Here is a 15890-nt window from a genome sequence, read left to right as displayed (position 1 = left end):
GGCAACATTTCCAGGCAGGTGTTCAAGGCAGCATTTGCCACAAAGAGATGCTAATTCCACCTCCTGCTCCAGTGGTGTTACATTCTCTACACATCGCTCCGCCACACTAACACATATCGCTACCACGAGTACCAACAATCACAGCCGCTGCCCTATTGACGAGCTGAACTACAATCAACCCTCAAGCACTTTGCTCGAACTGTCCGCCAGTCATCATCAACGCCACAGCCTCAATATGGCCAATCCCGATACCGCCGACAAACAGCTGATGGGTCTTCCCACCGAGCTGCTCCAGATGATCTTCAAGGAAGTCTTTCGCGCTACACTTGTACCCTGCAAGCCTTTGCATACTTCAATTGAACGGCGTTTCCACCAAAGATTGTGGATACTGTATCCCTCCTCTGTGAACGTCTCGAAAAGTTATCTCGCCGAAGCGAAGCGCGCAATCCTGCAGCATTCAACAATCGACCTACAGGATCGTCCACCCTATTACGATAGTGGTAATCCCCCCAAGTTCACCTTCTCTGCAGACTTCTGTTGCATTCGACATCTACGGGTGTCATGTTGGTGGAATGAGCACCTTCGAATCGAGGAAATCAAGTCCATCGTCAGAGGAGCTCCGAGACTGAGGAGACTGACTCTGGAGATGCCGACCTATGCATGGGTACCTCTCCCTGGATCGAAACACGCAGGCCTTATCACGGATCCTGTCCCTGCTGGCCATGGAAGGTCACAAAGACTCGCTTTCAGGTTGCCGCCAAAAGCCGCGAGCTGGATCAGACCTGCCTTTGCGTCTGAACTGCGTAGGTGCTTCGGCGACGATTATGATGCCTGCCAGTTTGCTGGCGTCCTTCTGGAATGGCTAGCGCGTAACAAGAGCTTCGAGCTCTGCACCGAAATCGAGCTACGCGACGAGGACTGGTACTTCGCCCAGCCCCTGCGCCGCTCCCTCCATCTTTTCGTACGTATATCAACCTCCTGCCTCTGCCCAATCACTATTCAACTAACCTTACGTTTCAGACTGCATGCTACAGCACGCGCACACACGCTCTCACGATCACACCAGGCATGGACAACTATCTAGAAGCTGCAGAGGAAGGACCGGACTATCATGTGTACATGAAACCGTCAGTCTTCGATACTCTGGTCGAGAACTTCGTTCGCTCGCAGACAAAACATCATTATGCGGAGCAAATGCCGTCGTGAACCTCATCGGCGGCGACGAAGAGGCAGACTCGATGCATCAAGGATTCGCCAGCGGAGGGAGATGGATGGGCTATTCTGGAATGGTTCGCGGACCATGCGCACGACATTGCATACCTTGGTGGCCCAACGATTTTTGATGACGCCTTGAAGATATCTTAGGTCCCTCAACCATGCTGAGGGACTAGAACGCTGACGGTGTCGCTTGGCGGAGACGATTATTTCGGGCCTCAGGAGTTCCCAAAGTTCACTTTGCCAAAAGACTTGCGCGCTGTGTTCACGAGATATTGATCGATCAGATCGTCCGCTGACGAAGAGTGCGTTGAGCATGATGTGACACATCGGCTTAGAGCCAAATGTTCCCTGTTCAAGAGATGCGTTACGGCGACAGGAATAGCATTGGTGCAACTCAAGCCCCAGTCCGAAGCGACGTTCAACAAACTAGCGTTCAATGAAAACAGTCCGTATAACGAGGAACGAATTCGACTAGGAACCGATGTATCTGGGACAATGATCCATAAAATCAAAGCCACGCCTGTGCAAGCCAGTCAATAACGTTACATGCGGCGAACCCGACCATCGTTTCGGACCTGCTTGATGTGGTTCTCATCCATCACTTGATGGCTGGTAGTCAGCAGAGTCGGGTGAAATGTTCAGGGTAAGGCAGACAAAGCGAGTGCAACAAGGCAACAAAGCAACAAAGGCTGTGAGGCACCAGTGCGAGAGCAAGGAGGCAACGAGCTAGTCTGGGCATCAAGGCGACAGAGCAATCTCCTTAATAGTCATTGCGGCTTGAGTTTCTTGATTGGCACCTCAATCTCGCATCCATTGCTTTCCTCACCGCGACATCGGACACACAAATTCTCCAGCGTGTACCAACCGCAAAGCTTGCGGACCTGCTCACAATCCCAGCCGAAGATTCAATTCCGCTACAGTACTCCTCAGCAAACATCACTTCGCTATGGCTGATACCGACAGTGCCGACAACCAACTGATGGATCTCCCTGCTGAGCTACTCCAGATGATATTCAAAGCAGTCCTCCGCGATCAGCAAGTTTCCTGCTGGTTCTTCCCGTACGAGACCGATCGATCTCCCCGAGCATTGAGGATCAGATATCCAGCGTCGCTCATTGTCTCCAGGAGATACTTCGCAGAAGCCAAGCAAGCGGTTCTACGCCATGCAAATGTCGTTCTGGGTGAATACAAATGGCATCTGTCTCCCCATGAGTTCACCATGACCACGGACTTTCAGTTCGTCCACTGCCTGAGCATACCCTTTCGACTCAACTTCAACTTGCGGCTCGACCATCTCAAGGACATCATCAAGGCAGCACCAGGACTGGAGAAGCTGATCTTGACCTTGCCTGCCGCAATCTGGACGCATTCCGATACAGAGCTCGAACTCCTGACGGGACGATCCACCTTTCCTGAGGCGCCATTCGCTGCCAGACTTCAACCGAAAGCGGGCAGGCCCTTCAAGGAGCTCTTCCAGGACAACCTCTTGGAGATCTATCCAGATCACCTCGACAAACTCGGCTATCACATGCACGCGCCGTTCTTGGCATGGCTGGAGTCGGGCAAAAAGTTCGACCTGTGCTTCCGGAGCTCCGCAAACACTGCCGGTGACCAAGTCAAGCGCTGCCATCACTGGGTAAGTTATGACTGCTTTAAAGTCTGTTGGCTCTCGAGGAAATTCTCTTACTGATTTGCGTCTCACAGGATGCGATCTATAGCACTCGAAAACACATCATTTCGATTCGACCAGGCAAGGACAACTGTGTAGAGCCGTGGGAACATGGTCCCGACTACGACGTACACATGGAATCGGCGTTCTTCGATAGGCTGATCGACAATTACGTCCTCACCCCGAAAGAACACACTGGCCCAGATCCACCCTCAGTATAGGGCACCTACGGTATTTGCAGCGTCCACGGCAGTAGTCGACTATGCTCGACTGCCGTATGTTTCCGCTGAAGTATCAGGCCGGGACTCATGCGTAGATTACAGGTGGTGTGCTTTCACTTGCTCGGGTCAAGTCTCCGCTGCCAGGCTACATCAAATCAGATAGTTCTATGGATGAGTCCGATACACGCTGCATGCATGGAAACAACAACACTATGAAACGGGTCCTGCGGATACCCAGGCTCGGAAGGCTGATGCTTTGCGTCTCCAGTCACTAGTAGCAGTGACACTGCTCGTACGAAGAGCTCCGAGAGAACGGCTGCTGCATTTACGGTCGGTTCAATAGCACTGGAGACACTCTCTTCGTTCCGGCGAACTGGAAGTATTTGACGACAACTTGAATTGAAAGACATCTCACCAAATTCTGGGATCCATATGTCTTCGCTTCGCATATTCTTCGTGGGCTGTTCATGGCATACGTTTCCTGTTTGCTCCTGCAGGTAGGTAGTGTTTGCGCGGGAAAGTGCATCGCCTGGATCCACAGCAATTTCGCAGGCGGTGAGCTCGTGGTCCTTCACTTGAACCGAGCGTCAACTGTCTGCCCAGTCCCGGAGGGTGAAATCTTCGCCTTTCCACAGCTGAAGTGAAGGATTCCCGGACAAGGCAGGTCAAGGCCACGACCTCAAGGTTTCCAACGGGCAACCAAGCAACAAGGGCATGAAGGCAGCACCCTCAAACACATAAAAGGTTCGCACATTCCTCTGAACTTTGGAGATTCTCTTCATCTACTCTGTCATCTGGGAGCGCCTAATTGCACAACTGTCGTCCCTTACCACCAACGCATCGCGCGAAGACAGTCGGCACTGCAGCTTTCAACAAGCCTCCCAATATCGCAGACTCAAGATGTCAATGCCTATCAGCGGCAGCGAAGCGGCACGGCTCTTCGACATCCCAGGCGAGATACTTCAGATGATCTTTCGGGAAGCCTTCAAGAACCTGCGGCTGGACTGCAAGTACCGGCCCTCCACTCGCATGGTCATGGTGGCATATCCGTCGTGTTTGCGGGTTTCGAAGAAGTATTTCGCAGAGGCCAGGATCCCATTGCTGCGCGAGGCGACCATCGATCTGCATGACGATATCATTCCTGGACTCAGCATCGCTTCCCGGTCACAGAAATCTCCAGTTCGCTCATCACACTTTTCGCCAGATTTTGCCTTGATCCAACATCTTCGGGCCACTATCATGCCGAGCTATTTGGACACGGCTGCATGGCGGTATGCGATGCGTGCTACACCGCGACTGCGAGCCTTGACCCTATTCTATGAATTCGCAATTCAGTTACTTCGCGGACCTGAATGGGTGGATTCGGTCCGATAACCGAACAGTCAACCGTGAAGCTCACTGATTACGGCCGGACCATCATCAAGAACGAAATGCAAGAATCTATATGCCGCTGGCTCAAGATTGCGCCTTGGAACGATCTGATTCAGCAGTGTTTCGAACGGCACGAGGACCTCGAGTTCTTTATAGAGCGGAAAGTGATCGGCCACCACCACACAGAGGACAAGCATGGGTACCGACACTTTCACATTTCGGTAAGTAAATGCCCGTGCCCGGTCACCGAATCCACCGAGTACTGACCCTTGCTGAAACAGACAGCCATTCTCAGCACACGTACCTGGGAGTTGGAGGTCATGCCAGGCAAAGACAATCATCTCTCGGATAAGTCGGTCCCGGAATTTACGGTGCGACTGGATCCAGCGGTCGCGAAGAAATGGGTCGAAAAGTTTGGTCGCTGAAGACGAACCTCGATGGGCATCGCGCAGCTCTGCTGTCTGCGCACAGACTGTACGACGGTGACGAGAAGATATTCAGGTAGCAACTATGTCCTCGTCGTACGGGCCAGATGCATTATCATTCACCTAAACTACACGGTCTTTGAGACTACGCAAACCAAAGTCCGAACATTTGATACGATGCCGACGTTCGAAGTCGAAGAGCACAGGCAGCTATACGTGTCGCTTGACATGGTCGCTAGTTTCACATGACGATTGTCACTCAGGGCACCGCATTTCCGTCACGAAGATAAGTGAAGACGTAGCGAACAAAGAAAGACGGGGAGAGCTTCAGCCGCGAGGCAACAAGGCAACTTGCGAACACATTTATTGCAATCTTAAAGTTTCAATCACGACGTCTCTCCTGCATTGCAACGCCCAACTCTGGAAGCAATCCTCATACCAACGAGCATACATATGATCAATCCAGGAACAACGGGCAGGGACCTCACTACGGCGATCTACAAGTATGGCGACATCCACTCAAAACAATGACGGTACACGGCTGCTGGATCTACCCTCCGAACTTCTCCAAATGATCTTTAGGGCAGTGTTTGCGGGACAAAACTTGGTCTGTCGCCATAATCGCTCCAACAACACGGTCACGATAGCACGTCCCTCGTCAATGATCGTGTCAAAATGCTATCTCGCAGAAGCCAAGAACGCGCTGTTGGTCTCAGAAGGTGTTGTCGATCTAGAACTGGAGTGGGAAGGCTGCGACTGGGAGAACGTCTCATTTTCTCCAGAGTTCCAATTGATTCAGCACCTCAAAGTCCCTGAGCATATCTATCATTCTGGCGGGACGCCGAAAGCTGAGAATGTTGTGAGACGTGCTCTCAAGGCCGCGCCACAGCTGAAAAGCTTGACCTTCACTTTAGCAAGCTCAGCAGAGTATGATGGGCATTGGAAGTGGGGAGTCGATGCAATACCTAATCGATTCATTGTTCTTTCTGAGGGCACTGGAGATCACTCGAAGTCCATACTGAAATTCGCGATTGCACTTATGGAGTGGCGGCCAATACTTGCTGGGGAGCTGTCAAAACGAGCCGAAGCCTTCAAAGTCTACGTCGAAACGAGAATAACGGCAGAGCACCTAGCCGGCGACGCGCCACAGCAATGTCGTCTGTCGGCAAGCGCAAATCCTCGGCAAAGCAAGAAGGTCATGCTGACCCACCTCCGTCTCGCAGACAGCTACTCACTGCACGCGTGGCCTGGACCTTGCTTTCATCCGAGGCATCGACGGCAAGCAGCCGAGTTGCCAGTCGATCCGGCGCCAACAGAGCACTCGATTCTTGATGGCGCCACTGCGCACGACGACGAAGAAGAATGCGTCAATCCAGTTTGGGTGATTAGCGGCGCTCGGGGCCAGTCGAGTCGCATGTTGATCATAGAAATGGAGATATGAAGAATACCAGATCAGCGTCACCGTCCAGTTGGACTCTGCGAGGCATACCAGTACGATCTCCATCGCTGCAACGTGTCCCGCAGATGCCAAGACTGTGTAAGGTATGAATGGCCCCGCTTCTGTCACTATCCGCAAGCACGCTCCAAATGATTGCGGGAAGGTGCATTGTTGACACGGGAAGGCGCATTGTCTCGCGCCACCACGCCCTGGAGCAGACCTCGTCCGCATATGCACCTTGGAACTTTTTGACCTGACCTCCAATACTCGATATTCAGTCTCGGATCCATCTCGTATATCACGTTGCGTGAAGTCACAGCGGGAATACTGCTGATGAAGGCTATTGCCTATGGGCACGTACAGCTCTCAGGATCAATGCGGCTGAACGCCATGACTGACCATCGTTCAACAAACGATCACCTACAGCACGCGTATAGATACGCTTTCACTCACGCCTGCGAAGGACCACTGTGACTTGGTGCAGGCCGACCCTGAGGTCGTTATTGCAATGGACTCACTGTTCTTGGACAGCTTAGTCGACCGCCATGTTCGGTGACCGCGGAGGAATTCAGCATGGCGTCTTCTGGTCGGACCGAGGAGATGAGGGAGAGTATCTACCATAACGCCAGTGATGTTTCGAGACATGACCCTTTAGATATGGTTAGCTGTCAATGAATATCAGCAGTCCCCGCCTTGTGGTGCTCGTCTTCAGTGAACCGATGAGGTCGATCGCCGCAGTCTGCCACTACTTCCAGCCCAGCCAGTACTTGCCAAAGATGGCCAAATCCACTGCCAGCGCCTCTGAGACTACACGCACGATGCAGAGGGTTACTCCAGGTAGCGATGACATGATGTATGTGGACGCTCAAGTATTTGTGGATCCACTTGAATCTCTCAATCGGCGGAGGGCAAATTGACACCTTTCCACCATGTCCGCGCACCAATGACAGTTTCTCACTTGGTTTATGGAATTCCGAACCAGCAAGACTCTCCGACGACCATGCTTCTTTCACTCCCCACAACCTTGTATTCCTGCGACTACCGCGATACCATGTTCTCAACGAACGTATTGGTCGATTGAGCTTCGTGACGAGCAGCGACCCAACGGCACCGCAAATTTTGACCCGCCCTTTGCAAGATTCTCGTCCCATCATGCAGCATGTATACTCCGCACTTGACCGCCTCAGTTAACGTATCCGCCGATCAGACCTCTGAAGAATGATGGATCTAGGGGTACCACGAACTCCGGTTTGTCCTTGACCGGATTGACATTATCTTTGCCCGGCATCAAGGCGAGAGCGCCAGTGCGCGTGCTGAAGATTGCGGTCTATTGCATCAAATTTAGTCTGAGGAACCGAGCTAGGACGCAAGACAATCACTCACCGAAAGATGAAACGACTTCAAGTCAGTGGTCTGTGCCGTCAGATCAGCCGCCATGCAGATTTGGAAAGCCTCGTGTCTTTGCGACCACTCTCTGATGATATCCCTCCAGAATGGTTGGAGCTTGTGACTCAGGAAGCTTTGGAACTTAGACTTGAAGACCTCGACGCCCTTAGTCTCAAGAACGAGCTGGGCAGCGTTCGATCCAAAGGAGCCGGACGCGAATTTCCAGCTGCCCGAACTATGCCACAGCCAGAACGGATACTCCAGAGTCAGGGTCAAGGTCAGCAGCCTGGGTGCGGCCTTGACAGCGGCTAACGCGGCACCGGGGAGGGTGTGATGCCAGAGAGGGGCTTTGATGTGCTGGACGTTTTGAAAGCCCGGAAACGAGTAGGGCAGACCCCGGGCTTGGTTGAACTTCTGTCTGCCCAGGTCGATCGTGGCTTCTTGGAGGACTGCGGCCATGGCTTCTGCAAGGTATTGCTTCGATACGATGATGGAAGAGGGATATGTTATCCGTGTGATGCTGCTGACAGGGCTGTATTTGCAGTCAAGATGCAGGCCCTTGAAGACCTCTTTGAAGATCATCTGAAGAACTTCGCTTGGTAGACCCGGTAGGTGACTTGCCGTATCGCTGGTCGATGTCGCCATGATGAGGCTGGCAAGGGCTGCCCTTCGCTGAGAATGTGCTTTTCTATTGCAATGTTTATCTGAGCGGTTTTCAAGAAAGAAAGTGTGCTTGTGCCTCTTGAGGGGTCGGGAAGTTGCATTGCCTGGATCCGCTTTCTTAAAGTTGACTTCACCTGCAGCGCGGTCGTCTTGAAATGATACCCACGTGAAATTGAATGTCATAGTGATGCTCGTGTTGTCGGCCAGGCAACAAGGCAACAAGCGCTTGAAGGTATCGTACTTGGCTCGGTCCAACTCCTTTGATCTCCGAATTTCAGTCGCGATGGTTCGTCCTTCGCAATTCACGACACGGTATTGCTGTCTCATGAATCACGTTAGCCGCTAGCCCAAGCGACATATTGCTCGGTCCTTCCGAAGCGTACAGTCTCCAGGTCTGTGAAACTCCTCGATATGTTGTCAGCAATACTGACCCGGCGCAGAACACTTTCCCGACCGTGCCGAAGGGCGATCCATTTGACGCGCAATCTTACTGCAGCATCGAGCAAGTGGACCAAGCCGTTCCAAGCTTATACAATAGCGTAGTCTTGCAATGGTGGCAAGTGTCGCAAACAATGGTGCCACACGGCTACTGGATCTTCCCAACGAGATCCTCCAGATGATCTTTCGAGAGGCCTACAAGCGTCTGCGTCTGGGCTGCAAGTACAGCGGAACCTCTGATCAGACAGCGTTGATAACATATCCCTCTGTCCTATTGGTGTCGAAGTGCTTCTATGCGATGGCTAAGGCGGCAGCCATCGAGGAGGGCACTGTTGATCTTGGTGGACCGAGGTTCAATTTCTCGGGTAACTTATGCCTCTCGCCAAGTTTCCACTTGGTCCAGCATCTCGAGGCGACCGGCAACAACTGGGATCCCTGGCAAGCGAAGGCTACTGAGGCTGTCATGATGGCTATCAAAGCAGCGACACAGCTGAAGACCTTGCATTTGAACATAGGAACGATATACCTGCCTCATATTCGGGCTCATGGGTGGCCGTTGCGGAAGGAGGCCCGGTCACGCTCAGTCTCGCGATGGGGACCCCAGAGACTGTCAAGAGCATCAAAGCCCACGTGAGGTTTTTGGTGCACCATAGCATCACCTTCTGGATCGTTCAGGAGTGGAAGAAGCGAGATCGCGCATTCGAGATCTGCATGGAGATGGTGTTGAAGGCCAACCCTACACCGACAGACGAACACCATCACCGTTTTTGGGTACGTATCGGTCCTTTGGCTCCACGTCAATCGGTCTTTCGACTAACCCTGATCAACAGAATATGGTCTTCAGCACTCGCACTAACAACGTGGCCTTCATGCCCGGCAAAGACAACCGCAATCCCATGAAGGATGACTCGGAGTTCGATATGACAATGGATCCGGGGTACCTGGAGTCGCTGTTCGCGGACAGAAAAAGACTTTAGCATCATGTATGGATCCGATGAGAAGCCACAGGCACAGGGGATGCATTGTGTAACCACGATGTGCCTCACGCAGATAGCTGGCGTTCAACATCGGCACTCTGAGACTTCAATGCTCGGTCCAGCCCAACCATGCTGTAAGTGGTGTCTGAGTCACAGCAATAGCTTCCGGCAGGGCCACAAGCCTCGGCAGAGCTTTGATGAAATGTCAGATTCCTTCTGCGCGGGCTTGCGAACGACAGCTTGGATAACAGACGTCTACGGTTTTTCAGCTCCTGGAGAGAGGCTTGCCAGCCTGTGTATGATGTGGATGCAAGGTCTGCCTTCATGCCCTGTGGTCTGCAGATTCTGGGCTGCTGTTGCCATCGTCAAGCGATGTTTTGCTCGAAGGCGCGAGGTATGCACAGGACGGTGCAGTGTCTAGGAAAGCTCGGCAGGAGGAACCCGCCCATGCGGTCATGTGATCGCTTGGCAGCGAAGCATCCTATCACCTGGGCAGGCTAGGAAGGAACTCGTCCTGTCCATTCCATTAGGTTTCATGGGCATATAGCTTACTGCTGGTTCCTTCTGATCTTGCCCTGCAAAGATGCGAGCCCTTTTCCTTCTGCATCGAAATGACACCTCCTTGAGTGTTCCCGTACTTTGCAGTCATTTCATTCTCCTACAATACGCGCTGCAGCTGATTCGATGACGTCCCTTGCATGCCCGTCCGTGCCATACCGAGTGATATACCGCTGGTAGACTCCAGTCGGCGACCGTCGAGTGATTTGACATCCGAGATGACTTGACTTTGACTCGCAAAATGACGTCGGGCACCAGCTCAAGTGAAGAGACCTGACTAAGGCAGACGAAGGGATTCTGTTCTCCGCAAGGCAACAGGGCAATTCAGCAAAAAGGCAACAAGGACGAGAACGCAACTTCCCCCGCGCGCTGAGACTGCGCGTTCTTTCCGACCGAGTCTGCTAGTCCTTGTCTCTGCTCTTCAATCTCTGATCTCTGGGTCCCATCATTGCTGACTTACATCTACCAAAATCCCAATCGCATGCGGCTCAACCCCGAACTCGGATACTCCTCCACGCCACGCATGACGACAATGGCGGCACCTATCCAAAGCAAACAAGCCGCATGGCTGCTGAGCCTTCCCAGCGAGATCCTGCAGATGATCTTCCAACAGGCCTACAGAGGGATCTCTGTGAAATGCAAATGTGATCTCTCTCCTCACATCGTCGTGCCAGCATACTTACCGTCTATCCTCGTCTCAAAGACCTATGCTGCGGAAGCAAAACAAGCAGTCCTCCAAGAAGCGACCTTCACTATTCGACCGCAGACCGGAGGCTTCTGCTTCACCGACTCCGGAATCCCCAACCCAGATTCCTCCTCAGAGTTCAGCCTGATCCGGCATCTCCGTATCCCTTTGTCTCGTTGCCCAGACAAGGAAGAGCTGGGCATCATCGTTAGAGCGGCACCGAAGCTGAGGGCGCTCACATTGACCTACGAACATCCGATCGTGCTGTACCATACCGTTGTTAACGAGAATGTGGAGTCTCCCTCGAAGGTCACTGAAGGAAGTCGAATGAGCATCAAGAGAGAGGCTGAGAAAATCGTCTGTTCACAACGGGGCTTCGACTTCGACGCTTGGGCGATCTTGGTCGAGCAGTGGTCGGAGCGGGAGGAGGCCTTAGAGGTGTTCATGGAGACGGAAGTCATGAAACGACGTATCTCGTGGAGATTTGCCTATAGGGAGTATCTTCCAGCCCACCACCTATCCGTGAGTACCTACATCCAAACTCGACAGGCCCGTGTCAGACTAATCTCGATGGGACAGACAGTCAGTTTCAGCACGCGCACATGGGTATTGACGGCCATGCCGGGCAAGGACAACTATCTTCAGGACAAGAACACTCCAGAATTCACTGTGTCGTTGGATTTGCCAAAGATCCCGAAACGGCTGATCGACATGTTCATGCATTGACGGGGAAGGGCTTCAGTACTACGTCTCCAGATCCACCAGGACACTACGCCGTGAGGGTGGATGGCGGCAATCATATTGCCACTGGTCTGTCCGGACCGGATGTATCGTGTGTTAAGTAGCTGGCATTCACAACAGCAGTCGACACTTCTAAGGCCATAGAATCGCTAAAAAGCGCGGTCGCGATGCTTACGGCGCTCCGCTCTGCTCTGCTCATCCGCCGCCGATGGCCTTCCGAGCAGCCGAAGCTATCGGGAGGGATTTTCGTCACCTAGCATGCCGTCAGATTGACTGAAAGGAAGGGGATAAGCCTAGATAGCCCAGTACTGGCAGAGCATACAAATCTTTAAACCAGCGCAAATGCTAAGAAATATAGTCAGTCAACCGGTCGGAGAGATGCACACAGTCATCCGGTCTTGCAAGATATTTCCGCTTGAACATTTGTGTTGTAGCCATCGCCCTTACATAGTTTCCCCGCGTCTTGAAAAGTTTGCCTTGTTATCAACCGCCTCGTCTGTCTGAGCAGGGGCGCTGCGAGTTCAGACGGCGCTTGTCCTCTCTTTCACGACTCATGGGCTTTCTGCGGCCGCAGCAGCAGCGGCAGCGGCAGCGGCAGCGGGCCGTCGTCGTCTCCGCCTGTGGCATCGTTCACGTAGCGATGCACGCTCGGTCTGTCTGTGCTAACGGCTTCCCCCCATGTAATTGCCGGTGGTCATCAATCTGGACTAGAAGCCGGCGGAGCCTCCACGTGGCGTTAACGTAGAGTTTGCGGGTGAATCGATCCTCAGTACAAGGTATATGCTGAGTACCTTGTGCGTTTACAGAATAAATCCACTGCCGAAGCGCCGCTTGTTGATTCGTTGCGATATGCGATCGCACTCCTGAGTAGGCCCCAGCCAGCGCTTCGACGCAAGCAAATTCAATCCCGGCCTCAACAACAATCCATCGGACATCAACAACCATGACAGCTTACATACCGACACCAGAGGCCGGGAAAATCATCCCTCCAATGACTGTCACTTCCAATCTCATAAACCTCCCCCTCGAGACCAAACACATCATCTTCCGCTTCGTCTTCGAAGGCAGCGCGCGCTGGATTGATCGAGCAGAAGGCTCACAGACCAACCACAAAGCGAATTACCATGGTCTCGGCCTCCTCCTCTCCAGCAGACAGCTCTACACCGAGGCCATACCTCTCTTCTTTCGCACATGCTCCATCAGCCTGAGTAGTCTACCCGAGCACCTACCCTCACCAGCAACAACCAGCAACAGATATCAACAGACTGTCTTGCCATTCATCCAGCATATCGACCTACACATCAACGGCTTCTACTGCGATCAAGAAGTCACTGCTCAACTAGCAGCCATGCCTAGTATCAAAACCGCTACCTGGATCGGCGCATTCCTCTGCGGTCCCAGCTGCCTAAGTCTGAACGGAGCAGCAAATCTGGACATGGATCTCATGCCGTCGGCTACTGGTTTGCTGGCCCTTCAGGAAAAGATGGCTGACTACTTTACAGAACATCCGGCGGCTGAACACTTCCATGACGTGAAACGATGTGACAGGGCATGTGGACAAGCTTGCCACGTGGAGCTGCTGCGATGGTGTCGGAGTAGAAAAGTGCCTGTCTTCTACGACTTCAGTCTCTGGCGGCAGTTCTTCGACAAGGGGTCGAAATCTTGGCTATCGACTGAGAGCGCGGGCGTGGCATGCTCCCTTGATCTGGCTACGGGGTATTTATGGTGTACTGACAGACGTGGTAGGTTTCGCCGGAGTGGCTATCTCGCGGCGGCCGATATGCTTGCGAGGGCACGAAGATGAAAGAAACAGGCGGCGCATCCAATCGCAATCATCTCCTGGCTTCCTAGATTTGGGAACGATCGATCACGAAACACTGAAACCATGAGGATACTGTCTGATATCAAAGATGGATCAAGTACACGGTACGGCACATTGCTGTGGACATCACATACTCGGAAGGTAATACAGGAGTGAAGAGTGATGCATGGCAAGACGAGGCCAGAACGGCTTACACGTGAGGTGAGGCAGTTGGACTTGGTACTTCACACTGCCTCTGGCTGGGCTTTGATGTCTTCCGATGGCGTCTAGTCTTGAAGTGTCGCCTAAAATAATCGAGTCATCCGTCTTGTCCCACCTCATTCTTACGCAGCAAGGACGCGTGCTGTCAATAATAGAGATTTGAAACTCCAGCGTCAGAACCCACGCAATCAACAACACGTCGGCAGTCCTACAGGCTCCCTACATTCCGTGTTGACTCCGAGCGCACTCCCAACATGAGAATGCAGCAGGAAGGTCCGATGGCCTCCGAAGGCAAAGACATGTCGCCAACACCGCAGAATGCCACGCGCAGCAACGGCTATGAGTCCGCCCCCGAGACAGACCGGCCACGAGGCGAAGCCAACCCGTCAGTAGTCACCAGGCCATTTCCCTTCCTGGTCCTGCCCGCTGAAATCAGGACCATGATCTACCGTCTCGTCTTCCAAAACTCAAACCTCGATTACATCCACGGACTCGACAGCCGCAGGACATGCGACTGATCTGCCTCTGTATCGATCATATTCGCCTCGAAGCTATGCTACACGCAAGCAAAGCCCATCATGCTCTCGGAAGCCAACTTCTACCTTGAGACTTGTCACCGAATGTCACGGCAGTGGCAGCCCGAGCGAGGATTCAAACTCAGTCTTGGGCAGCTCAGCACGATCCGACACATCTCCCTCACTCTCGATAGGCTGTATAGCAACGTCGGTGCCCTGCGCCAACTCATCACCACATCACTGCCGAATCTGCGAAGAGTAACGTCCCATATTCCACGGACCGAGTACAGTTTGTTCGGAGTAGGATCATTCGTGCAGACCGATCCAGATGGGACCATGAGTGCGAGCCATCTACAAAATCTCAAGAAGAACGTGGAGTCCGATCTCCACTATTGTCTCAGCAAACATCCATGGAGTGGCTCAGATGTCAAACGAACAGACACGCACGAGGTGCTCGCGGCATGGCAGGATTGTGGGCGGCGTTTTGAGCCTATAATCGTGGCTTGGACGTATGCACATGGCCCGTTTCCCACAGAACAGGCCGAGGCTGGACTGGACTGGTACAACGCAGTGCGGATTGTGAGTCTTCTTCACTGCAGCAACGCGCGAGATTTCGGTTAAGCTGACTGTTGTATTCGCAGGTACTGGAAATCAACCTCAAGACACGCGTCGTGATCGCTAAGAAGGTCAACGATTCGTCTGATATGAATCAACTTCATCATCCTGCTTGCAGGCCAGAACACAGATTCGTCTTGGGCGAAGCCGTCATCGAGAACATGGTTGAGTCTGTGGATAGCCAGGATATATCCTAGATGGAAGATTGTCGCTACTTAGCACTTACTGCATGCTCATTGCTCAGCTTCGGTATACTCCCTTAGCCAAAGCTGACCGGAATACCATACACAACCGGCGCCGCCCCATTGAGGTATCTCAGCTGACATGCATCTCTCGCGTTCGCAACCGCTTCATCGAGCGCCATCTTCTTCCTCTCCTTGGCTTTCTCGCCCGCTCCTGTATCCGCTTGCTTGCTCTCTCCACCATTGCCCATACCCTTCTTCCTCCCATTATTCCGCCAAAAGCCATCCGGCATGACCCCCTCCTCCCTTACGCTTACCAGCCCCCAATTATCCAATCCCCTGACGGCAAACCGATCGACATCCCGATCCGTCACATCCCATAACGTCCCCACCACAGCCATGCTCCCGCCATGCAAGTAATGCCATGGTACGCCATAGCTCTCGAACTGCCCACACTCTTTCAGTGCGACTGACGAGCAGCCCATCAGCCATGTTACCGCGAGTCTCTCCTTGCCCTCGCTGAAGATCTGCGTGTTGCGCAGGGTGCGGCCACGAATATACTGTGTGCCGGCGCCGTGGCCGATGTACAGGAGGATAGGGTGGGTGGTGAGCAGAGAGAGGAACTGTTGTTCAGTGGGCGGCGTGCCGACCAATGAGGTGTAGTTAGGAAGCTGGGATTTGAGGAGGGGTCCGAGGTTGGTTTGGGTGGTGGGAAGGTCGTTGCCTGGGTTGAGGATGTAGGCGCCGTCATTTGCTGCTTTGGGG

At 53.1% G+C, this 15890-nt stretch overlaps 9 protein-coding genes across 9 annotated transcripts; 8 read left to right on the top strand and 1 right to left on the bottom strand.

Moving 5' to 3' along the window:
- Nucleotides 1–235: 235 nt before the first annotated feature.
- Nucleotides 236–1206, top strand: AB675_7287 (uncharacterized protein; the record flags this gene model as incomplete). Its single annotated transcript, XM_018147642.1, has 2 exons — nucleotides 236–961; nucleotides 1021–1206. The coding sequence occupies 2 exons, from the start codon at nucleotides 236–238 to the stop codon at nucleotides 1204–1206; spliced, it is 912 nt and encodes a 303-aa protein (XP_017996277.1).
- A 958-nt stretch (nucleotides 1207–2164) lies between these two features.
- Nucleotides 2165–3108, top strand: AB675_7286 (uncharacterized protein; the record flags this gene model as incomplete). The annotated part of the gene is made up of 2 exons (XM_018147641.1): nucleotides 2165–2854; nucleotides 2923–3108. 2 exons carry the CDS (start codon nucleotides 2165–2167, stop codon nucleotides 3106–3108), a joined length of 876 nt encoding a protein of 291 aa, XP_017996295.1.
- A 900-nt stretch (nucleotides 3109–4008) lies between these two features.
- Nucleotides 4009–4904, top strand: AB675_7285 (uncharacterized protein; the record flags this gene model as incomplete). Its single annotated transcript, XM_018147640.1, has 3 exons — nucleotides 4009–4464; nucleotides 4491–4700; nucleotides 4761–4904. The coding sequence occupies 3 exons, from the start codon at nucleotides 4009–4011 to the stop codon at nucleotides 4902–4904; spliced, it is 810 nt and encodes a 269-aa protein (XP_017996258.1).
- Nucleotides 4905–5409: 505 nt separating this feature from the next.
- AB675_7284 (uncharacterized protein) lies at nucleotides 5410–6345 on the top strand (the record flags this gene model as incomplete). Its single annotated transcript, XM_018147639.1, has 1 exon — nucleotides 5410–6345. The coding sequence occupies one exon, from the start codon at nucleotides 5410–5412 to the stop codon at nucleotides 6343–6345; it is 936 nt and encodes a 311-aa protein (XP_017996279.1).
- A 1180-nt stretch (nucleotides 6346–7525) lies between these two features.
- On the bottom strand, nucleotides 7526–8373 carry AB675_7283 (uncharacterized protein; the record flags this gene model as incomplete). The annotated part of the gene is made up of 2 exons (XM_018147638.1): nucleotides 7526–7669; nucleotides 7726–8373. The coding sequence occupies 2 exons, from the start codon at nucleotides 8371–8373 to the stop codon at nucleotides 7526–7528; spliced, it is 792 nt and encodes a 263-aa protein (XP_017996326.1).
- A 568-nt stretch (nucleotides 8374–8941) lies between these two features.
- On the top strand, nucleotides 8942–9806 carry AB675_7282 (uncharacterized protein; the record flags this gene model as incomplete). Its single annotated transcript, XM_018147637.1, has 3 exons — nucleotides 8942–9459; nucleotides 9483–9600; nucleotides 9660–9806. 3 exons carry the CDS (start codon nucleotides 8942–8944, stop codon nucleotides 9804–9806), a joined length of 783 nt encoding a protein of 260 aa, XP_017996204.1.
- A 1090-nt stretch (nucleotides 9807–10896) lies between these two features.
- On the top strand, nucleotides 10897–11775 carry AB675_7281 (uncharacterized protein; the record flags this gene model as incomplete). The annotated part of the gene is made up of 2 exons (XM_018147636.1): nucleotides 10897–11571; nucleotides 11629–11775. 2 exons carry the CDS (start codon nucleotides 10897–10899, stop codon nucleotides 11773–11775), a joined length of 822 nt encoding a protein of 273 aa, XP_017996260.1.
- A 958-nt stretch (nucleotides 11776–12733) lies between these two features.
- On the top strand, nucleotides 12734–13308 carry AB675_7280 (uncharacterized protein; the record flags this gene model as incomplete). Its single annotated transcript, XM_018147635.1, has 2 exons — nucleotides 12734–13239; nucleotides 13293–13308. 2 exons carry the CDS (start codon nucleotides 12734–12736, stop codon nucleotides 13306–13308), a joined length of 522 nt encoding a protein of 173 aa, XP_017996224.1.
- Nucleotides 13309–14391: 1083 nt separating this feature from the next.
- AB675_7279 (uncharacterized protein) lies at nucleotides 14392–15140 on the top strand (the record flags this gene model as incomplete). Its single annotated transcript, XM_018147633.1, has 2 exons — nucleotides 14392–14907; nucleotides 14970–15140. The coding sequence occupies 2 exons, from the start codon at nucleotides 14392–14394 to the stop codon at nucleotides 15138–15140; spliced, it is 687 nt and encodes a 228-aa protein (XP_017996285.1).
- Between the last annotated feature and the right edge of the window lie 750 nt (nucleotides 15141–15890).

The sequence above is a fragment of the Cyphellophora attinorum genome, assembly GCF_001299255.1.
Source record: "Cyphellophora attinorum strain CBS 131958 chromosome Unknown Contig32, whole genome shotgun sequence".
In the NCBI taxonomy this organism is placed as follows: Eukaryota; Fungi; Ascomycota; class Eurotiomycetes; order Chaetothyriales; family Cyphellophoraceae; genus Cyphellophora; species Cyphellophora attinorum.
Note: the sequence above shows the minus strand (reverse complement) of the source record. Positions and strands in the feature narration are given on the sequence as shown.